General features: G+C 48.2%; 2 protein-coding genes and 2 long non-coding RNA genes across 7 annotated transcripts; all 4 read right to left on the bottom strand.

Annotated features, from left to right (window-relative positions):
• Positions 1-1,651: 1,651 nt before the first annotated feature.
• On the bottom strand, positions 1,652-9,613 carry LOC9661983. Of its 4 annotated transcripts, XM_024659208.1 has the most exons (15): positions 5,401-5,475; positions 5,245-5,346; positions 5,140-5,193; positions 5,020-5,079; positions 4,913-4,967; positions 4,798-4,850; positions 4,675-4,739; positions 4,516-4,622; positions 4,358-4,449; positions 3,682-4,296; positions 3,486-3,552; positions 3,044-3,420; positions 2,482-2,976; positions 2,362-2,419; positions 1,652-2,289 (listed from the first exon to the last, which is right to left on the bottom strand). In XM_024659208.1, the coding sequence occupies exons 10-15, from the start codon at positions 4,150-4,152 to the stop codon at positions 1,691-1,693; spliced, it is 2,067 nt and encodes a 688-aa protein (XP_024514976.1). In that variant the 5' UTR covers positions 4,153-4,296; positions 4,358-4,449; positions 4,516-4,622; positions 4,675-4,739; positions 4,798-4,850; positions 4,913-4,967; positions 5,020-5,079; positions 5,140-5,193; positions 5,245-5,346; positions 5,401-5,475; the 3' UTR covers positions 1,652-1,690. The 4 variants fall into 4 exon arrangements, with proteins under 4 accessions (XP_024514976.1, XP_024514965.1, XP_024514970.1 ...); XM_024659197.1 differs by having other exon boundaries at positions 3,682-4,449; XM_024659202.1 differs by lacking the exon at positions 5,401-5,475 and having other exon boundaries at positions 3,682-4,449; positions 5,245-5,394.
• A 1,656-nt stretch (positions 9,614-11,269) lies between these two features.
• LOC112340580 lies at positions 11,270-11,922 on the bottom strand. Its single transcript, XR_002990167.1, has 2 exons — positions 11,689-11,922; positions 11,270-11,627 (listed from the first exon to the last, which is right to left on the bottom strand). It is a non-coding gene; the product is annotated as an uncharacterized LOC112340580 (long non-coding RNA).
• Positions 11,923-11,943: 21 nt separating this feature from the next.
• On the bottom strand, positions 11,944-12,357 carry LOC112340579. The gene is made up of 4 exons (XR_002990163.1): positions 12,318-12,357; positions 12,169-12,265; positions 12,049-12,096; positions 11,944-11,982 (listed from the first exon to the last, which is right to left on the bottom strand). It is a non-coding gene; the product is annotated as an uncharacterized LOC112340579 (long non-coding RNA).
• Positions 12,358-18,255: 5,898 nt separating this feature from the next.
• LOC9660791 (boron transporter 1) lies at positions 18,256-22,722 on the bottom strand. The gene is made up of 14 exons (XM_024659190.1): positions 22,587-22,722; positions 21,946-22,468; positions 21,378-21,848; positions 21,056-21,315; positions 20,911-20,993; positions 20,663-20,855; positions 20,473-20,611; positions 20,256-20,421; positions 20,030-20,196; positions 19,703-19,972; positions 19,512-19,649; positions 19,133-19,455; positions 18,783-19,053; positions 18,256-18,718 (listed from the first exon to the last, which is right to left on the bottom strand). The coding sequence occupies exons 4-14, from the start codon at positions 21,157-21,159 to the stop codon at positions 18,473-18,475; spliced, it is 2,100 nt and encodes a 699-aa protein (XP_024514958.1). The 5' UTR covers positions 21,160-21,315; positions 21,378-21,848; positions 21,946-22,468; positions 22,587-22,722; the 3' UTR covers positions 18,256-18,472.
• Between the last annotated feature and the right edge of the window lie 528 nt (positions 22,723-23,250).

The raw sequence follows: 23,250 nt of genomic DNA on the forward strand, positions 1-23,250 counted from the left end.
AAACTATACTAAAACCATATAATATGCTATAGAATAAAATCGTGACATAATAACAAACTCGTTGCATAGCTTAGAGAAGATTTTAGATGGCAAGAGTATAAAAGCCTTCACTTTCCATCTTTTGCACAAAATTGAACCACCACTCTTAAAATTGCTATGAGGACCATTTCCATTACTTGAAAGAGGACTGAAATATGAATTGCCATGAAAATTCTTTATACAATAGTCTTTTTTATAGTTTCCTATCAATGAGTTTCTTGTAACTTGGTAGCAACTACAGAGATAATCTAACTAACAACCCACAACATTAGAAGGACATACTAAACACAATTATATTAATGTAAAAAACATTGTTACTAAGTTTTGATAGAGAAAACACTATAATGTGGCAATTTGTATAGCCCATCAATTAATTCATTATATACATGGGATGGGGTTATTATATACTATCAAAATGGAATGAAAGCCATAAAAAAAATGGTGTGCAAGAGGAAAGAATATTTTTTGGTAAGAGAAAATTCACTTAGTTAAAACTTATAAGACCCCACATGTGATGTATGCATGAAAAGTTATGTTTTTGGTTTGCCTAAGCAAAACTTATAGGGATGATAATGGATATACCTAGAATATGCTTAGATATTCTAGGATATTCTACTATCTAACGGTTGTTATTCATTTAGATTAATTTTGTATTTATAATTTATAAGCTTTCCTAAACACTTCCTAGTATATTCTTTTTTATTCTACCATTTAATGGTTAATATACAATAAGATTAATTTTGATTTATAAATAATAAACAGATTTATAATTATTGATCAATTAGATTATTCAATGATACTATTAAGCAAACCACAAATTGTACGCAGAAAATTATTTACAAATTGCATACAAAAACAACACAAGAAACAATTACACCACCTCTGATGGGATAACTGGTTTTTGAGAGCTTGTGTTGACTTGCTTGTAACTGGCCATTCAGTGTGCTGGACGCTTTTTGAGCAGCACCATCGTACAGCCCGCATGAACTGGGAGTGTCGGAGTCAAGAAGACTCGGAGCTTCTCATGCCTCATGGCTTCTGCAAGTCCGGCATCATCCAGAAGTCCTCCCTTGAGCAAAACTTTCGTTGTCTAAGATTTTCTGTGACAAGCCCGCTCTACAGGACCAAAGCGAAAGAGAAGTTCTCACAATTTTCTCTTTACACAGTCCCGGATCCATGCCTTGCTGAACTTCGTCTCTTTGGTTTTCGCTAACCAAGATCGATCAAGAGAAGGGAAAATGGGAAAAAAGAATTCTGGCTAGGCTTGTCACTAAGTTTTTTTCAAAATATGGACGGATTTGAGACCTTGTAGCTCATATTGGGGCGCCATGCCCGGGCTCGTGTACATGGTGGTGATACTTGTGTGATGGCTGCTATAGTTTGTTGTCCACAGTACATTGATCACGAGTTTCTTATGGAGGTCTTGGAACTGCTTGAGCGGCATTGCGGCAAATCAACTACAGTCTGTGCTTCGAATTCATCTCAGACGATCACTATAAAGCAGTGACCAAGGACTTAACGATCTTCCAGAGAACTTTCAAGAACAAGAACAAGGAGAGAAACAGATATGACACATCACCTTTCTCGAAAACCTTCTTTTGAGACGTCGAAAGAAAGTGGCATATTCTTATTTTGATCAATCACTTCCACCTTAAGATTTGTTCTTGTTACCGTGGTAACAAGCATAGCGCATGTGAACAGTGGCCAACCGTCGCTTAACGCGAAGCATCGCGACCTTAATCTTCATCATATCCAGCGGGGTGATGGCTTGTCCCCCTTGCAAGTGACAATCCGACATGTGACACCGCTGCCGCTTGGACAGGAGACCCATTACCAGCCGGTAAGGACTCACGACCACCGCAAACTCGGCCATGGATCCCCGGCCTCTCTTCTTGCTCGCCGTCGTCGTCCCACTGTTAGTTCCACAAGCCTTCTGGATCCTGTCATCAATGTAGATCTCTATGAGCTCGTAGACCTGTTCATCCTTTGCTTCCAGCAGCTTGCCAATCCTTGCCACGAACTCTTTGCTCGCTTGATCCACGACTCTTCCGTCCCGGAAGATCGCGTTCCTCATCGCCTGGAGAGCTTGCTCGTAACTCGCCATTCCCAGCTCACTCAGTGTGCCAGGAGACCGGATCCATGCGTCCATCTCCCTCCACCTTTCCATGGCCACGTCTTCCAGAAAATGGACGCTGGCCGCAGGTTTCCAGGGCAAGCGAATCGGACAACGCTTCTTGAGCAGCACCTTGCCTGTGAAAAGAAAAACCACAAAAGATTCACAAGAAACAATCAAGCTTTCATGCGATGGATATGGATACTCACAGTCCCGGATCCAAGTCTCGCGATCGTGAGCCACATTCAGAAAATCTCCGAGCACCGCCTGCGAGAAAATAAAGAAAACCTTAGCACTCACTCGAGCTGGAATGGATGGAACCGGCTTACGTTAACCATCAACTTCACCACCGTATCCACTGGGTGCTCGTCAACTTGGATGATCCGCTTACCATTGATGCTCCCCAGCTCTTCCGCATCCAGGCTCTGTGACGTGGTGGATTTGTCCCACGCCACAGCGGAGCACAGCAGCACGAACGAGACGCTCAACTCTGTGCCATAAACCACAGCAGCCGCGTCATGGAGCTTCCGCTTCTCCTCCTCGACGTTACTTTCCAGCGTCTGCTTGACGTGCTCCACGAAATCCTTGCTCGTGGAGCAACACAAGGACTGGAGCCGCGCGTGGTCCATGGCACCTCTCGTGGTCCTCATCCAGGTGTGGACGAGGCGGCCGAGGAGTTCGCTCGCGTCGACGGGGTAGAAAGCTCGCTTCCACCGGCGGAAGCGATTGTAGGACTGCGAGTGGTCTCGAAACCAGTGGGCGAACTGACCATGATTACCGTATACGTGATCATCACCAATCGTATCATGCGCAGCTATGAGCTCCTGCAAGGACAGCAACAACAAAAAAGAGTTTGGACACCACCTCTGATGAACTGAAATATCACAGTACCTCGAGCATCTGGAGCGCACCAGGCAATACATTTGTCGACTTCCATTCGATCCTGACCAGGCTGCTGCTCAAGCTGTCGTGGATTTGTCTCAGCCTCGCTAAGCTAGCCCGATCGGGCCGATGCCCATGGTCGAAGTTGGCCAAGAGAAACAAGAAAAGCTTCTCCACTTGTTCTTGGCCACCGGTGGTGGTGGTGCCGGCTAGAGCTTGGCTCTCTAGTCCCGTGAGCCAAGCGATGGATTTCTTGTTGCGCCCGAGCTGAAGCAGCACCCAGCAGTAGACAAGCTCCAGCAAGATCTTGGTTACGTCCAAAAGATCCAGTAAGTCGTCTTCGGGTTTTTTGCCATGACAAAAACGAGCCATCACGCTCGCAGATCCTGGATAAAAGGTTATGAGTTCCTAGTCTCCAAAGGAAAGAAGAATCCGACACTCCAAAGCTTACGTGTTAGACGCGCCAGTGTTTCCTCTTGATCCTCCCACACTGTCGTCGCAGCATTTGCGGCCATCAGCTGGAAACAAAAACCAAACAAGAAGATGAAGCTCGCAACAAGAAAATGAAACTCTCAAACATCGAAACAGAGAATCTCTCAAGCATGAAGATGAAACTCTCCCAAAGAAGATGAAGTTAGCACACTCACCTCGTCCAACTTGGACAAGATGTAGTTGCAGCCCTGGAACTCGGAGCAAAGTGGCAAATCCTGGCACCCATCGCTGGAAGGATCCTGCTGCTGGCGCTGGAAGAAATAAGCATTGGCGATGAAGAGACGCAAGACGGCATCGGGCACCGGAGCGTGCAATATGTGGAAGATGACCGCGCTCCAGATGCTACACTTGAGCTCCGAGACCGTGCCGCCATGGATCCACCCCGCGTCGTCCAAGAACCACGACTCTGTGGGATGATCCACCATCCCATCCTCCTCAACCTGCAAGCCATGGCGATCGAAGAGGCGGCGGACAAGAGACATGACGCGCCTTCCCAGATTGCTGCGGAAGAAATGGGTGAGGCGGGCACCCACCGCCGGACTCCACCCAGCCGCTCCTGACCTCATCCCTAAGGATTGCGCGAGTTCCCGCGCGTTTAAATCTTTGTACGTAGGTCTTCCGTACATGCCCCTCTACCCTGCCGTACACACTCGTACAATGCCAACGTATTTGGTACGGATGGGTTACGGCAAGGGACTTGCGAGGACCCTTTGTGGAAACAAAGCTAATTCATTCGAGCTTTCGTCTGGCGATCTGGAGTGCGCTTCCACCTAGTGTTGCGAACGTAAACGTCCAGGGAACGAAGAGAGCGAGAGCCAGAGCGTGGCTTACCAAAAGGGACTGCTCGAAAAGTCCTCGTTACGAGCGTGACTACCTAGCGGAAATCTTAACATGGAGCTGACTCATGCCGCAGTTCTCAACTCCTGCAAGAACAACACAAAAAAACAATTACACCAGTTCTGATGGGATGACTGCATTTTGGGTGATACCTGTAGCAGTCTGGTTTGTTTGCTGCAATGTGGTTCCTGAGTTTGATCGCTGAAAGCCCGAGAGTTCGTGTTGCAATAGTCATGAGCTTCCAATATGTTCGTGTGATCTGGACAAAACAATATCACTCTCATTCTTTCTTCTAGCTAAATGAGACATACCTTCCAGTGGCCAGTAACGAAATCCCGTGAGAATAGCAGCAATACATAGCAGACAGGAGCTGGACCTGGAGTGATACTGTGATACAAGAGCAAAAGGAAAGAACAGTGTTTCAAAGGGCTTACCTCGTTGAAGAACTCGTTAGCTCCTTGCTTGGAGTCGTAGGACTCAACTTTCACTGCGATTTCAGAGTGGAAGAACATTGGCAGTGGATTCATGAAGAGAATAAACTTTTCTTACCATGATCACTGAGAGTCCGAGAGTTCGTCATGAGCGTCCAATATGTTCGTGTGATCTAGACAACACAATATCACTCTCATTCTTTCTTCTAGCTAAATGAAACATACCCTTCCAGTGGCCAGTAACGAAATCCAATAGCAGCAATACAAAGCAGGCAGGAGTTGGACCTGGAGTGACACCACTGTGATACAAGAGCAAAAGAAAGAACAGTGTTTCAAAGGGCTTACCTCGTTGAAGAAACTCGTTAGCTCCTTGCCTGGAGTCGTAGGATTCGACTTTCACTGCGATTTCAGAGTGGAAGAACATTCATGACGAGAATAAATTTTTTTTACCGTGAAGGTTTCTTCTGAGCGTTCCTAGCATCCGAGACTTCTTGAATGCTTCACAGCAGTAAAAGAATGTTGTGGACCGCGACCTTAAATCCGTGGCACAGCCTGCCCAAGGAAGATGTGCGCGATGAATCAAGCAAGAATGGATCGAGATCTTACGAGTAGACGAGGCATTGCTCATGCCATCGCCATCGCCACCGCCATGGGAGAGAAACCCTAGCTTGACGGGCTACTTAACGGTCCCCTCGCGTGGCACTATATATTTTGACTCTTTTGTCTTTGCCCTTGAGAAAAAATGTCGAGAGTAGAATATTTGCAAAGAATGGTGGAACTGAATCTGATCAGCGTGGACGAATACCAGCGACTCCACTCCGAAGTCTTGGAGGAAGTCCGCCGAGAAGTCGAGATCGCTAACGCCGGGGACGGAGCTGGAGATCATGGTCACGAGCTGGAGCTGGGAGCGCCGGGACGAGAGCTGGCTGCGATGGAGGCGCGGATGCGCGATCAGATGGCAGCGATGGACGCGCGGGCACGAGACATGGAGGCGCGGATGCACGATCAGCTGGCAGCGATGGCCGCGCAGGCACGGGAGATGGAGGCGCGGATGCACGACCAGCTGGTGGCGATGGACGCGCGGGCGCGGGAGATGGAGGCGCGGATGCACGACCAGCTGGTGGCGATGGACGCGCGGGCGCAAGAGATGGAGGCGCGGACAGCTGCCGGCGGTGGAGGCGTGGGAGCGGATCAGCTGCCGGAGATCGCAGCGATGAGCGACAAGGATGTTGACGAACTAGTGCGCGAGCTGCTCGAAAATCGATCAGAGAGCGACATGGAGGCGATGCGCGAGTGGGCGGCGATGGTGGAGGACGATGATGGCGGACCGGAAGAAGAAGGGATGGATTAGCAAAGCAGGTTGCGATGAGGATGGATTTGTTTGAATTCATATTTCCTTTCCCCGCTCCCTAGGGTTTTCAATGCTCGCGAAGTCTTGTTCTTCCTGCCGATCTCCCAGTTCGTGGCGCCAGGCAATCGCGGCATTGGATAAATCTTGCGGCGCCATGCGCTGGAGGTGATATTTCGCAATGCAGGTCGATCGAGTCTCGGCGACTCCAGCGATCAGAGCGCTGGAGCAATCCAGGCTTCCTCCTCTTTCAATCGCCATGGCTTGCAGGCTTAGGGTCGTGATTCTTGGTCCTGGAGCTATTGCGCGCCGTCCTCCATCGCTGGAACGCTTGTTTCTTCCGGCGGCAAAATCCTTCGAGCTTTGACAAGGTGAGTCTTCTTCTTTTTTAATTTTAGACGGCCGCGAATGCTGTGACTGAGGAGGAGAAGCTTCCCAGGGGACAACTTCGCCATGGATCGTTCTCAAGGTATTTCCCACTCCCTTCGTACACCAAGCCGCTGAAATTTTCTGTTGCTGCAGGAGGCACTTAGTAGGAAACTGACAGCGGGTATCTGGAAACTGTTGGTCGAGAAACTAGTGCTGCTCCGAGTTCCATTCATCTTGTCCAAGCCCGAGGAGGTGAGTTTGGGAATCATGGTCAGGCGATCGTCCAAGTTGACGAGCACTCACTGGATCGATGGCAAAGTTGATGGTTACAGCTTCCATCCAGTCCAGGTCTTGCGTTTCAGAGCAAGTGTTAAAGCTCCCTTTGTTTTGTCGCAGGTTGGTGCTCGGGGATTACCCGGATGTGGCTCACGATCGCGACGCTTGGATCCGCGATTGTGAGTATCTATATCCACCTCGGTCACTGTTCCATGAAGAGCTACGCTTGCAACTCAACTAAAGTGTGGCTGCAGGGGAAGAGACGAGCCGGGGCCTCAACAGCTTACAATATACTCGTCGGCAAGCGCGATTCAAGCAGCGATCACCTACAGAAAAAGGGAGCCAAGGGAAAGGGACTTGATCTTCCGGGCCAGGGAAAAAAGTTGGTAAATTCGCAGCATTTTGCTTTTGCATAAGTTTTTGGCTTATCCAGGGCGAAATACAGTGGTGGATTCATCACTCGAGCCCTCGAGTCGATCCTTTCGCATTTTTACCACTTCTACCAGGCGAGGCGATTGGACGCACCAGTTCCCGAGGTACTCTTAAATTTCCTTCGCTGTTAGAAACCTCGATGTCTAGTTTGTCACTCACATTCAGTATAGCCATCCATTCCGAGGCCATGTATGCGTGGATAGAACCAGTTCACCAGTATTCAGCGGCTGCCAGATGTTGGAGCACGCACCTTCCTGATCGAGGTACTGTGATATCTCAGTTCATCAGAGGTGGTGGAACTTTTTCTTTTGTTGTTCTTGCAGGAGCTCAGAACCGCGATAACGTATACGAAAGAGCCATTCGTTTCTTTCCGAGGAATTTTAAACGACGTCAAGGGGCGTATAAAATGTTGGCGGCTGGAATGCTGGCAACAGGTTTGCTCCATTGTAGTCTTAAGTTGATTGACGTGACCGTTTCGCAATTTTGTGCTTTCTAGAATCTTTGCCCCGACGACGTAAATCTTTCCAGTAATATCATTTAGAGAGCAGAGGTCCAAGTTAGTTTTTAGATTTCATGACATACCTCTTTCCTCACACTTTCAGATGGGATCTTAACTGCCGTGCAAACTCTTGCATCTTGTTCATTGGACGCCGGCCTCTGCTCATCCTTGGAGTTGCAGAGCCAACAGTCAATATGTATACGTTTATGACTTCGCAAAGAGCAGGGACCCAAGCTGGACGGGATGGTAAGAGTATATCAAAGTGTGTTCGTGTCAGCAGGGTCTGCGTTTGGGTTCCAGTTTTACTGTTTCTCTTCAGCAGGTTTACGAGAATTCCTGGAGATCATTCTGGCATGGTTAGCTGACACTCAATACCCGTGTTGCTACGGAGAAGGAATTTAACGTGCGCAAGCGATCTGCTACTGCTAGGTGAAATGGTTATTATCTGTGACCATGTCCGTCATTCTTGCGAGGCTAACTCAAAGCGAATGCTTGCAGATGAACCGCAATAAGCTTACGGTAACTGCGTACAAAGAGATGGAATCACCACTTCGGTTTCAGCTCGGGTATGAGGCCATTGCAAACTGAAAACGTTCTCAATGACACAAACTCTTAATTCCAGAAGGAAGAAACTTCTCAGCAGACTCGGTATTGTCAGGAGTATGAGTTGATACCAGCGTTTTGAAGGACGTAGATGACTTGCTCCCCGTGGAAGTGGAGGAGCAAAGAGACCCTTACAGTCTTTGCTTGCTGGATTGCGTCGGTGCCATGCCACTCATCACGAAAGTTCTAACTTCACTTTGCAGTCATGGCGATAGAGAGCCTGCCAGGAAAACATTTATGGGAGAGGATTTTGCTGCTCTTCACCGCACCCAGCCGCAGATTCAAGTACGTAAAAGTCTTCTCTCGCTTTTTTCCTTCCTTTTCCTTGCGTAGCGGTTTCATTCTATCCTCGCATTCACAAACTTTTCTTGTCGCAGGGTCCTGGACATCCCATTCAAGACGATAATTATCTTCACACTGTTCGAGTTCGTCTATCTTCTGGCCTGCTTTGGGATTACGTGGATCCCAATTGCCGGAGTCCTGTTCCCCTTGCTCATCATGCTCCTGGTGCAGATTCGCCAATACTTTCGACCAAAGTTCTTCAAGGCACACCACTGGCCACCGCCGAGTACGAAGAGACCCCCGGAATGCCAAACAACAGAGTGTAAGCTTCGTCCTGTGATATCTTCGTGACCACTTGCGTGGCCACCAGCGGTGGCGATGCCGGCTAGAGCTTGGCTCTCTAGTCGCGTGAGCCAAACGAGGGACTTCTTCTTGCGCCCGAGCTGAAGTAGCAGCCAGCAGTAGACAAGCCCCAGCGAGATCTTGGTCACGTCGAAAAGATCCAGTAAGTCGCCTTGCGGTGTTTTGCCATGGGTAAAATGAGCCATTACGCTCGCAGATCCTGGATAAAAGGTTATGAGTTCCTACTCTCCAAAGAAAAGAAGAATCCGACTCTCCAAAGCTTACGTGTTAGACGCGCCAGTGTTTCCTCTTGATCCTCCCACTCAGTCGTCGCAGCATTTGCGGCCATCAGCTGGAACAAGAAAATGAAACTCTCAATCAGTGAAACAAGGAAACTGTCAAAGAAGATGAAGTTATCACACTCACCTCGTCCAGCTTGGACAAGATGTAGCTGCAGCCCTGGAACTCGGAGCAAAGTGACAAATCCTGGCGCCCATCGCTGGAAGGATCCTGCTGCTGGCGCTGGAAGAAATAAGCGTTGGCGATGAAAAGACGCAAGGCGGCATTGGACACTAGAGCGTACAATATTTGGAAGATGACTGGTCCAGATGCTACACTTGAGCTCCAAGACCGTGCCGCCATGGATCCAGCCCATGTCGTCCAAGAACCTTGTGGGATATCCCACAAGCACTTCATAAATTAAACCCTCAAAGACTTCAAGAAAAGGTAATAATATTTCCTCTATAAAAGATATAAAATTATTATAAATTAATTAGTATAAAATTAATTATTAAATATTAAAATATTATTTTTTATAAATTATTTGATAACATAAATTTTTTATTTAATAGCAATTATTGCCATTAATATTAATGCATTATTATATGCTAAGGATGATTGTATTATCAGTTAGTGATGACAAAAGCTTGAGAGCGAAAGATAGTAGTGTAGGAGGCAAAGGATCACACTCTATTGTGTTTAAGCTATAATAAATTTTCAGAATTTAAAAAATAAAAATAAAAATAATTATTTTTCTAACCTAATTACTTAAAAAACATTATGAAAACTTTACAAAATAACATTCAATTTGATTGCCAAACATTTTAAGTCTAAATGATTCTTAATTAAGTATTATAGTATATAGTGATAGTTTCATGTTATAACCTCTATAGTTTATTGTCACTCCAAGTTTCTAATTCAAAATACTTTAACATTCCTATATACAAGAAACTTTTAAAAGTATTAAATTAAAATTTTCTCACAATCATCTATAGCTTTCAAGTAGAATTTTTTGAATAGAAGATTTGAAACATCATATTGTGTTTCGTAACATGCAACAAAATGCTCAAACTTGATTCTGTCCAAATCACCGATGCTGATGCTTGCCCTTTCAACAAAAGAGTGTCTCATCCTTAAAATGATGTTAATGATATCTATAATAACTTGCAACACAGCCTCCTCATTCACTCATTACTTATTGGTACTTGAGCCTTCCCAAGAATGCTCTTATTTCCTATATTCTAATAGAAAGTGTTCACTACCTTTGGGATACCTATGAAGTGTTCTATACTAACCATAACGATTGATACACAAGTAAGCATCAGGTTTTGATTATAAAAGCCTCTAGCACGTATTGCCATCCAAAGAGAAAGTACAGTATACCTAGAAGGGAGTGAGTTCCACCATACAAATTAACCAAAATGAAATGGTGGTGCAACTGATGCTAGAATTACCACCAATGTCTTTTGATGACTGTAATGAACAACTTCAAATCAAAAAATACATTCTTTCTTACTTTTTTGTCATGAGATACATTTCAGTGTAACAAAATTTGGTCTAAAAAATTACCACTAGAAATGTCACCACCATTTACTGGTGGTGCTTGTATATTTCTCAAGAATATTTAACTGGGTGTTGAAGCAGCGATGACATCAACAGAAAAATGGACCTGAAATATAGTAACACAGAAATACCACCATTATTACAAGCAGTTTGTGTGCCCAGTGTTTCCAAAACTATAAACTTGGCAGTGCCTCTGTGTCATACAATCTTACTACTCCACTCCACTCTCATTCAATAAGAATCTATTCAAAAGAAAGAGTGGAAGACACACTCAATTCCAAGTATGATACTTTATAGTTTGCTTGATGAGACAAATGGTTCATTACAACCATCCAAGCCATTTCCTCGTTGTTTGTACTCAATTTTTTTTCTTATGCTTGCCTGCAGAAAGAAAGAAGTTCCATCCTTTTCCTTCCAACAAAATTAAAGTTCATAGCTCTGACTGTCTATATATTGGCCTCCTCAAAGAACGATTGACTGATGGTAAAAACTGTAGCCTGTGCGATAATACAAACTAAAAGACATGGAAGTTTGAACCCAGCTCATGTGGTAGAGGCACAGTAGTGAGTGCTGCGAGTTGAACATAGGGATCTGTGAGGCCTAGCTTCTCTTCTCAGGAAGAACACTGTGACTTGATCCTGGAGCCCGCATGGGAGGCAAAATTTGGAGGTATGGAGCTCATGCATTTTGCAAGATTCTGCAGGTGTGCCTTCTGGTCGTGACCTAGGGTCCTGGACTTTGCTGCTCAAACGTTGGCCTGCTCGGAAGCTCGGCTTGGTCGGTGGTAATGCAGGTTCACAGTTTGAGAGGCGAGACGTCCATGTAATCCTCGAGCGCCAGCTTCAAAAGAAGAATTTAAGGACTTTAGTACTCGAGGCAAGAACGAGATGGAAGGACTCACTTCACAGAGCGTTCGGGAACGGTAAGATCACCAAGCTGATCATAAAAGCCCAGCTGGGGAGCTGCTGGCTACACAAGCGTGGCAGCCAATGCGTTATCGGCGAGCGACAGAGAACCATCGTTGTCTGCAGCTCTACAACTTGGACGAGCGCCTTGAGCCCCGTGGTCACGCCACAGCATCATGGAGCTTGTGCTTCACATCCCCGTTGTGAGCGTGAACATCCAGCGGAATGACTAAGGCTGCTTGGTCCTCATCCATGTACCATCACTGGACTCTTGCCGCGGTTATGAGCTCCTGCAAGAACATCACGAAAACAATTACAACCCCTCTGATGGAATCACTGCTAAGGGGCTGGCGTACCTGCAGTTTTTGCTCAATGAACGAGTTTGAGGAGTTTACTAGCGTGTCCTGGGAGCATTACACACAAGAAGTAGCTCAAAACGCGAATATAAAACACCACAGAACTAGAGAGGGAAGAACCTTATATATGTTCGTCGTGTGCTAGCAATGCAAAGCATTCACGCTGCCTGCTTGCAACAAAAAGAGCAAAAGGTGATCCTGCGGTTTCCTTCACAGCCTGCCCAAGGAAGAGATTTGCACCATGGAACAAACAAATCGAAATATCTTACGAGTGGAGCTTGGAAGCGCCTCGCTTATCTCGAATCCGGCAGCTATCGCCCTGGGCGCCAAACCCTAGCTTGACGGGCTTGACGGGCTCAACGGTCACGCGTCACCCGTCAGGCATTGACTATATAGTCAACTCTTCCAGCTAGTAATCTTTGCCCTTGACAAAAATGTACACGGCGAGGAGGAGGATGATGCCTCTCGACTTGCTCACGGTGGAAGAACAGGGGCAATTCCAATCCTACATCCACGCGAGACTTGTCCTGGAGATCCAGATCGCTGTCGCCAGGGCCGGAGCTGGAGTTCTCGGACACGTACACGCACAGGAGCTGGAACGAGAGCTGGCGGCGATGGAGGTGATAGAAGAACAAGCGCGAGAGACGGTGCGGACGCGCGCGATGGAGGCGCGGGCGCGACTGGCAGCGGCGGCGATGGAGGTAGCGGCAGCCATCGAGGTGTGGGATCGAGACATGGAGGCGCGGAGGCGGCGGCGCGACGAGCTGGCGGCCGAGACGATCGAGCTTGCGGCATTGGAAGCGTGGGAGCGAGACGCGGGACAAAGGCGCGAGCAGGCGGCCATGGAAGCGGCGGCGCGGGCGGCACTGAGCGAGATGGCGGCGGCGATGGAGCGCGAGCTGGGGCCGATGACGTGCGAGCTGGAGCCGATGGCGATGGAGCGCGAGCTGGAGCAAGCGCTAGCGCTCGAGGTGGCGAACTTAAGCGGGCTGTCCAAAGCGATGGAAGCGCCTGTCGCAGGAGGAGGACGGATGGAGCAGGAGTGTAATTTGGATGGTTCCATGGAGCTTGGCAGTGTGGATGACTTTATCTCCAATGTCTAGCCTAGTCCAAGATTCTTTCAATTCGTATTTGCTTTTCCGCTCATCCTTGCCGCTAGGGTTTGCGCCTTGGCGTCCTTGCCGATCGCAACGATTTCTTCTTCTTCCTGCCAATGCAGGTCTCGATCGATCGGAGTGTCGCCGGCGCCAGCGATCAGAGATCGCGGAGCGCTGGAGGAGCTCGCGGAGCGCAGGAGGAGATCGGGAGGAGATCGCTGAGCGCTGAGCGCTGGAGGTGTGATATTTCGCCACTGCGGAGCAATCTGGGAAGGATCGCAATGGCTTGTTGGTTAGGGTCGTGGTTCTTGGAATTCCCGGCGGCACGGTCGTCCGGAACGCTTTCTTCCAGCGCCAGCAGCAGCAGCCTGGTCAGGATCGAATGGAAGTCGACGAATGTATTGCCCGAGGTAGGTACTGTGATCACAGGCGGTGGAACGTATTTGTCTTGCAGGAGCTCATAACGCTGTCTCACCGCTCACTCGCGGCTCACTCGCGGTCCCTGTGTTTGAAGCACGTCACGGAGACGCTGGAAACTCACGCTGTCTGCCGAGTTTAGCGTCTCATTCGTGCTGCTGTGCCGTGCTATGGCGTGGGAGAAAGCCACCACGTCACGGAGCTTGGAGCCGGAAGAGCTGGGCAAGTGATGGATACAATGGTGAAGTTGATGTAAGCTTTCAATCCATCCATTCCAGCTCGAGCGAGTGCTAAAGTTTCCTATGTTTTTTCGCAGGTGGATTACGATCGCGAGGGTACTGTGAGTATCTATAGCCATCCCATGAAAGCTTGATTGTTTCTTGGCCAAAAAGTTTTTCACAGGCAAGGTGGTATAGTGTTGTCCGATTCGCTTGCCCTGGAAACCTGTACTGGAAGATTTAACCATACAGAGGGGGAGGCATGGAAACACTGCCCCTTTATCCCCTACGAGAGCGCGCTCTTCGCCGAGCTGTTGAAGCACCTGGACGCAGCTGGTACTTTCGTTTGTTAGGTCCTGGCGCTATCAGAGCTTTTTCTAACTTCGAATTTGTCATCTACAGGCTTACTGCGTGGTTGTGGACTGGCATTTCTTATGACGCCGCGAATGATGTTGCAGCTGGGACTCCAAGACGTCTAGGCAGTCCGAATCCTTGGTCACATCGTGGTATGGCAAGATCAAGGTTCTTTGTATCTCTTCCGTTCCCAGGAAATCACTTGTTTATACATCAACAGTGCGTTCATTCCTGATCGCAGTTCTCTTACTTTGATCGGAGTGTTGATGCTCAACAGAAACTTGCACAAGCGCTCCTCTTAGGGCTATGATCTTATTATCTGGGAATACCACCTTCAAACGGAGTCATCCTGCAGTCTCGAAGAGCCTAGCAACGATGAAACACCAGGTCAGTCCATGTTCGTCATTCTTGGGAGGCTAACTCAAAACGAATGTTTGCAGATTAACTGTAAAGGCGGCAAAGTCAGGCACCAATAACAACGAAAGCTGGGGCAGCATTACGGTAACTTACAATCAGCGTACAAGGAGATTGGAATCGCCACTTCGGTTTCAGCCAGCATCATCTCGGGTACATGGCCTTTCCAAACTGAAAACGCTGAGAATGACATACAATTCCAGGTAAGAGACCAGGTATTGAATCAAGCAAAGACTGTAAGAGGTTGCTAGCTCTTTGCTCCTTCTCTTCCACAGGTAGCAAGTATGGACATTCTTTACAGGATCAAAAACACTGGTGTCAACTGCTACTCCTGACAATACTGAATCTGCCGAAGTGTATCGAGGCTGCGTCGGTGCCATGCCAGTCATCAAGGGAATTAGAGAAGCTTCTGATTGCCGGCAGTTCGCTCTTTAGCCGAAGATTCAAGTACGTGAAAGCCTTTTGCTCGTTTTCCGTTGTCCGTCCTCACAAACTTTCCTTGCCGCAGGGTTGTGGAGGACGTGCATGCCGCACTCTTCCAGTTCGTCTATCTCCTGGCCTGTGCTCGTGCCGAGCTTTCGACTTGGCGCTCTCTCCTGGGCAGCAGACGGCATTCTATGGAAGTAGTCCCACGCGCGCTCCAGATTGCTGGACTGGGTGAAGGCGCGGATCCTTGTGTCAAGGACACTGTGTTCTTCCACTCCATCGACTCAACTTCTTGATAATGCGTTTTATGCATAGGCGTATCATGGTGTTTTCAGAAAAGAGATCCTCTCTCAAATAACGAAGGACCGGCTCGACAGTATGCTGATATCAAAGAATTCCATGAGATTCTATCTAGAAAACCTCCATGGCATAGGAGACATTTCCCCGCATTGGGCATTTGCGGTGATTATGACATTCCAACACAAGCTGTTCCTTCTGGGTAAAGCCTTTGCATGGACGAGCTGGAAGTTCTGGTAGCAGCCAATGCCCATTACAGTTGTGGAGTAAACGCTGCGCAGATTGACGCGACATCGGCATATGCCCGCTCCGGGAATATGCTTGGGATAGTACGGAAAGGGGCAAGGACACGGGATATCCGTACATAGTACTTTATATAAAGCGGGAGGGAATAGAGATGGTGCGATGGATCGTGGATCATCCCACAGAGTCGTGGTTCTTGGACGACGCGGGGTGGATCCATGGCGGCACGGTCTCTGAGTGGGAGGATCACGAGGAGACACTGGCGCGTCTAACACGTAAGTTTTGGAGAGTCGGATTCTTCTTTTCTTGAGAGTTAACCTTTTATCCAGGATCTGCGAGCGTGATGGCTGGTTTTTTTCATGGCAAAACACCCCAAGGCGACTTACTGGATCTTTTCGACGTGACCAAGATCTTGCTGGAGCTTGTCTACTGCTGGGTGCTGCTTCAGCTCGGGCGCAACCGGCAGTCCCTCGTTTGGCTCGCGCTACTAGAGGCCCAAGCTCTAGTCGGCACCGCCGCCGCTGGTGGCCAAGGACAACAAGTGGAGAAGCTTTTCTTGTTTCTCCTGGACAACTTCGATTACGAGTCTCGGCCAGATCACGCTAGCTTAGCGAGGCTGAGACAAATCCACGACAGCTTGAGCAGCAGCCTGGTCAGGATCGAATGGAAGTCGACGAATGTATTGCCTGGTGCCCTCCAGATGCTCGAGGTACTGTGATATTTCAGTTCATCAGAGGTGGTGTCCAAACTCTTTCTTCTTTGTCCTTGCAGGAGCTCATAGCTGCGCATGATACGATTGGTGATGATCACGTATACGGCAGTCATGGCCACTTCGCCCACTGGTTTCGGGACCACTCGCGGTCCTACAATCGCTCCCGCCGGTGGAAGCGAGCCTTCTACCCCGTCGACGCGAGCGAGCTCCTCGGCCGCCTTGTCCACTCCTGGATGAGGACCAAGAGAGGTGCCACGGACCACGCGCGGCTCCAGTCCCTGAGTTGCTCCACGAGCAAGGATTTCGTGGAGCACGTCAAGCAGACGCTGGAAAGTAACGTCGCGGAGGAGAAGCGCAATCTTCATCACGCGGCTGCCGTGGTTTTTGGCCCCGAGCTTAGCGTCTCGTTCTTGCTGCTGTGCCGTGCGGTGGCGTGGGACGAATCCACCACCTCACAGATCTTGGGCGCGGAAGAGCTGGGGAGTATCAATGGTAAGCCGATCGTCCAAGTTGATGAGCGCTCAGTGGATACGGTGGTGAAGTTGATGGTTAACGTAAGTTTTGCATACGTTCCAGGTGTTGACTTTCAGAGCGAGTGCTAAAGTTTTCGTTGTTTTCTCGCAGGTGGTGCTCGGGGATTTCCTGGATGAGGCTCACGATCGCGAGACTTGGATCCGGGACTGTGAGTATCCATATCCATCCCAGGAAAGTTTGATTGAATTCTGGTCTTCTTTCACAGGCAAGGTGCTGCTCAAGAAGCGTTGTCCGCTTCGCTTGCCCTGGAAACCTGCGGCGAGCGTCCATTTTCTGGAAGATGTGACCATGGAGAGGTGGAGGGAGATGGACGCTTGGATCCGATCTCCTGGCACACTGAGTGAGCTGGGAATGGCGAGCTACGAGCAAGCTCTCCAGGCGATGAGGGACGCGATCTTCTGGGACGGAAGTGTTGTTGTGGATAAAGCCAGCCAGGAGTTCGTGACGAGGATTGGCAAGGTGCTGGAAGCAAAGGAAGATCAGGTCTACGAGCTGATAGAGATCTACACTGATGAAAGGTTCCAGAAGGCTAACAGTGAGACGGCGGCGGCGAGCAAGACGAGAGGCAGGGGATCCATGGCCGAGTTTGCGGTGGTCGCGAATGCTCACCCCGTGGTAATGGGTCTCCTGTCCACGCGGCAGCGCTGTCACATGTTTATGCGGTCGGGGTGCCCGTTGCAAGGGGGACAAGCCATCACCAAGGTGGATTGCATGATGATTGAGTACGCGAGGCTTCGCGCTGAGCAACGGTTTGACACTACTCACATTGGCTATGCTTGTTACCATGATAACAAGAAGAAATCTTGCATATTCTGCTGAAAGTGATTGATCACAATAAGAATGCGCCCCTCCCCCTTCTCTCAACTTTATCAAAGAGCTCTCAATCCATCCAAGTCCATCAACTTACGGTGCAACCATTATGGACGCTGCTACGAGCTCATTCTATCCAGGAAAGGTGGCGTAAGAAACCTGGGCATATGCTGTGACTGTAGCATACTAACGCACGCTTTCCCTTTGGGGCATATTATCGAGTGGATCTCGTAACTGGGAGTTCTGGAGCATCATACTTGCTTAGTAGGCTGGCTATCAAACACATATTTGGTATGCTCAAGATGTTGTGGAGTACACTCTGTGGAGCACCACCGGTAATATTCCCGCTCTGGGAATATGCGGACCAGTGGAGTGCCGGATTCGAGATTCTTGGCGCCGTGGAGGCTTTTGGTTTCTTCGTGTGTTCTTCATGGAGACCTTGGAGCAGAACAGCCCGGCATTGCGGTAAATCTCGAGCCTTTGTACTCATCCATCTTGACCACGCCGTACAGGTGGGTTCTCAATCCGTACATATTGTCTTAAACTGGAAACTTTATTCATTTGAAATATTTGCCGACTATTTTACAAAAAGCTTTGAATTTTCTATCAACACAGATTTACTCATGCCAAAAAAGTCTTGTTTTTTTTGTTTTTTTTTTCCCATTTTCCTTTTTCTTGATCGATCTTGGTTAAAGAGACGAACTTTATCATATTTAGAGATCGTCAGTTGACAATCAAACGTTTCAGATCGAGCATCTGGAGGAGCTGGATCTCTCTTTTAACAACATTTCTGGGACAGTTTTTCGGAAGGGTTGTGCTGCTGTTGCACGCCTTATTCGCAGCCAAGGCTAGAAATCTAAATTGCTAGAAGCGAAGTAGAATGCTGGTGATAACTTACAAGCTTAAGAGCCGGGAGAGGAGCTGTCCGGTATCATTCGTAATGGACTGTACTGGTGCTTGAATTCCACACGGCTTCTCGTGGTGACCGCGTCCAGGACCTCTGCGTCGCTGGTACCTACACGCTTCGGCGAAGAGCGCGCCCTCACAGGCGATAAAGGTAGCGGTGATCCTCCTCCTTCCATCCGGAGTGGCGATCTCATCACATCCTGCCGTGGTGATCTCAAAACTTCCATCGTGGATTCGGCTTCCTGTACGTCGAAAAACGAAGAAAAAATGTAATTAGCACCAGGAAGATCACGAAGTCAAGCTTACTCTCATTGCGCTGTTGTATGGCATTGCGGGGGCCTCTTCGTACTCGGCGGCGTCCAGCTCTTGCAAGTGGTGTGCCTTGAAGAACTTTGGTAGAACGTATTGGCGAATCGGCACCAGGAGCATGATGAGCAAGGGGAACAGGACACCGGCAATTGGGATCCACGTAATCCCAAAGCAGGCCAGGAGATAGACGAACTGGAACAGTGTGAAGATAATTATCGTCTTGAATGGGACTGTCTCCACGAACGCGGCATGCACGTCCTCCAGGACTCTGACAGGGAATGTTGGTGGATGTTAGAATCGCTACGAAAGGAAAAGAAACGAAAAAGAGAGAAAAGGGTTTTACGTACTTGAATCTGCGGCTGGGTGCGGTGAAGAGTAGCAAGATCCTCTCCCAGAACTGGTTTCCTGGCAAGCTCTCTATCGCCATGACGGCAAAGTAGCCCCATAAAACTGAAGTTGGGATTTTCTTGATCAGTGGCATGGCACCGACGCAGCCTCCAACAAGCAAAGACTGCAAAAGGTTGCTAACTCGTTGCTCTTTCACTTCCACAGGGAGCAAGTCATCGACGTCCTTTTCCGGATCGAAAACGCTAGTGTCAACTGGCAGTCCTGACAATACCGAGTCTGCTGAAGTGTATTGAGAAGTTTCTTCTTTCAGTTCTTTCAATACCTGGAATTAAGAGTTTATGTCATTGGCAACGTTTTCAGTTTGAAAAGGCCACGTACCCGAGATGATGCTGGCTGAAACCGAAGTGGTGACTCCATCTCCTTGTACGCAGATTGTAAGTTACCGTAAAGCTGTCCCAGAGTTTCGTTGTTATTGATGCTCGACTTTGCCGTCTTTACTAGCTTATCGCGGTTAATCTGCAAGCATTCGCTTTGAGTTAGCCTCGCAAGAATGACGAACTTGGGCCGACCTGGTGTTTTAGTGTTGCTAGGCTCTTCGTGTGCATGGGAGACTGCGGAATGACTCCATTCGAAGGTGGTATTCCAAGCAGGCCACAGATAATAACCATTCCACCTAGCAGTAGCAGATCATAGTGGTAAGAAGAGGGCTTGCGCAAGTTGAATTCCTTCTGTTGAGCCAGCTGGGAAGCAACACTGTGATCAAAATAATAGAGCACTGCGATCATGGTTGCTGGAATGAACGCTCCTATGATGTATAAAATGGGAACATCCCGCATTTCCTGGGTACGGAGAATCAGATAAGTAAGCCAGAAAAGTCAAGCAAAACTACAACGAACCTTGATCACTGTCCAATTTGCCATAGCACGATGTGACCAAGGATTCGGACTGTATAGACGTCTTGGAATCCCAGCTGGAGTGTCATTCGCGGCGGCATAAGAAATGCCAGTCCACACGAGAACCATGAGCGGAAGTCCATAGTCAGCTATTAAACCACGCATCCAGCCTGTAAGATGGTAAATCCGAAATTAGAAAAGCTGAAGGCTTTATTTTCTAAGAGCGTACCAGCACCATAGCGCCAGGACCTTGCCTTCCTGCTTTTCAATCCTGTAAGCAGCAGACCGAACGAAAGTACCAAGCCAAACATGCCATTTGAAAAGCGCCAGGGCGTGCTGAACTCTTGCAACGAAGGATCGTCTCGCTTGGGTATACGAAACTCCCCGACGATACCCTGTAACACCGACTTGTTTTTTAGTAGAATAACTCGCTCAAACGTACTTGCCTTGATTGCTTGCTGCATGAAAAGGCCTGCAATGAGCATTCCAAAGAGTTCTCCGGCAATTCTCGTAAACCTGTTGATGATAGAACAAGCCCCCAAGATTGCTAAGAGAAACAGCAAAATTGCAACCCAAACGCAGACCCTGCCGACACGAACTGCATCGGTAAAGCTCAAAAATTCGATATACTCTTACCATCCCGTCCAGGCCAAGAAAAGCTTGGGGCCTAGATCGTCCCTGTTCTTTGCAAAGTCATACATAAACGTATACATAATGACTGTTGGTTCTGCAACTCCAAGGATGAGTAAAGGTTGGCCTCCAATGATCGAGTGTAGGAGCCCACAGAGAGAAGTGGATGCAAGAGTTTGCACGGCAGTTAAGATTCCATCTGAAAGCGTGGCGAAAAGAGGTGTCAAAAGATGTCATGAAATCCAAAAACTAACTTGTATCTCTATCGAGTTGCTCTCCAAAAGATATTACTGGAATGGCCGAAGCGAAAAAGATGTATGTCGTGGGAGCAAATATTCTGGAAAGCAAAAAATTGCGAAACGCTCACATCAATCAACTCAAGACTACAATGGAGCAAACCTGTAGCCAGCATTCCAGCCGCCAATCCAGTCCTGCCTGTAACATTTTATACGCCCCTTGACGTCGTTTAAAATTCCTCGGAAAGGAACGAATGTCTCTTCCATTTTGAAGCAAAAGGTGGTGATGATGGTATCGGGAAGTCAAGAAAATGAAAAAGAAGAGGAGGCTTATCAGATGCAGGCTACGGGCAAAACTGGATTGGTTCTGTTAGCGCCCCCATTCTCTTATTCGTATCTCGGAGAAAATTAAGTTAGAACTCGCTGCACGAAGATCAGGAAAAAAGTGAAAGAACCATTATGAATAAGGAATCAGAACCATGTACCTTGATATTGTGAAGTATATCTTTTGCCCCTTATTCCAAATCTCGACGCAGCGATGCACAGTGCTCCAAAAGGTGGAACTTCGTACATCTTGTTGGTGTCGTTGCAAGAAGCTCTGAAAGCTCGAGCAGCAGCATGGAGCAACAGTAGCAACCCCGCAGGGAGCAACGAAAAGAAGCTTTAGCGATCCATGACTTTGATGGACGATATTATACGCTCCAGAGAAAAATTAGTTCCCCTCTCCATGGTAAACACGTTGAAAAGAAATTGGGATCTGAGCAGCGACTTGGCACTTAGCGCATCATCACCCCCATGTTGATCTCTGGAGCAGCAATCGCGACGACTTTGCTGGTGGGCTTATTTTACGGGATCCGCGATGCCCAGTGAAGCTTCTCTGAGGCTTTTACTTTGCAGGAATTCATATAGTAATTCTGTGGAAGAGTACCAACGACGCATGAAGCTCTGGCATGGAGCTGGAAGAACAAAAAAAAAAAGAAAAGAAAAACAGAGAGAAACAAAGAGTGATCAAAAAACGAGAAAAAAGACGCGGATGGCAAACCAATAACATACCTGTGATTGATGATCGGTGATCTCTCTCTCTCTCTTCCTTCTGCCACGGTTTATTCGGAGTGAATGCCTCTCTGTGTTGTAAACAGCTGGCAATGAAAACCAAGTGCTACCAGACCGCTGGTCGAGCCTTTAACTCCCAAAAGCCACTCTTTGGTAGGGGTTTACATACTTACATGGCGGCTTCTTTCTTTCTTCTCGGGAGGACGAAGAACAAATATTATGGCCTCCTCCGGAGTTGATCCAAATGGAACGCTCGCTAGTCGCTTTTAGCGAGGCATCCTGGAAAGAAAGAAGAAAACCACGGCTTAGCGAGGGATTGCCATTGCCGGAGCGACGACCGAGGACCCCCTCGATAGAAATGCGATCTGCGGAGAGAAGCTCTAGCGCTCTAGCGAGGCATCGCGAATGGCATCGATGGTCGCAGAGCTTAGCGCGCGGCCATAATCGTCGACGGAGGCATCCGATGGAGCAAGAAAGATCGATGCGAGCTAGCGCGCCATATCCCGTGACGCCAGTCTTGATCCTGCGGGGCAAGAAAGGGACCTAGATCAGGGCGCGATTCGCAATGCCGGGCAATATTTCGAGAATGCCAGCGCTGGACAAGAGATTTGGGAGGGACTGCGCTGCGATCCAGCAAATACCTCGATCGATCGATCAAACACACTGCCGCTCGCCGCGCAGTCGATCAAGGAGAGAACAAGAAGAAGCGAGGAACACAGAGCGCTCAAGTAGGCGCTACAGGACAAGGTCACGCTAAGCAGTGCTCCTTAACCTCCGGTAAAAGCTAGAAACGGCCATAGAACCCTGAACCTCGCCAGAATATGCTTCAATCCGACAGAATATCCTGCGCACTTGACGGAGAAGAACATTCCGAGCATCGTGGGTTTTCATGATACTCTCCAAAAGCAATTAACTAACTGAAAGTGGAGGATAAAAGAATCTTACCATTTTGAGTGCTGTAAAAATCTAAGGTGATAAGACCGTGTAAATAACAGGAATGGGAACAATGGCTGGATATTTGAATCTGTCTGTCTCATGCTTCTTGGTTGACACTGCTAGACCTTGTAAACAGTATATGAATGAATGAATGAACGATAGCCATGATGGAAGCGTAATTTACGTCATATACACTGCAATTAAGATCAGAGTATTTACAATAGCAAAGTCAACTAAAACTCTCATGAATGCTCATACCTGATACCAAAGCTTGTGTGTAAATCTTGGACGTGCTAGGCAGCAACTATGTCGTTAGTGCACGAGCCTATGATCCTCTATGATCCTCTTTGCTCCCCAACAACCTATCGT

Source organism: Selaginella moellendorffii, unplaced genomic scaffold (assembly GCF_000143415.4).
Source record: "Selaginella moellendorffii unplaced genomic scaffold, v1.0 SELMOscaffold_2, whole genome shotgun sequence".
NCBI lineage: Eukaryota > Viridiplantae > Streptophyta > Lycopodiopsida > Selaginellales > Selaginellaceae > Selaginella > Selaginella moellendorffii.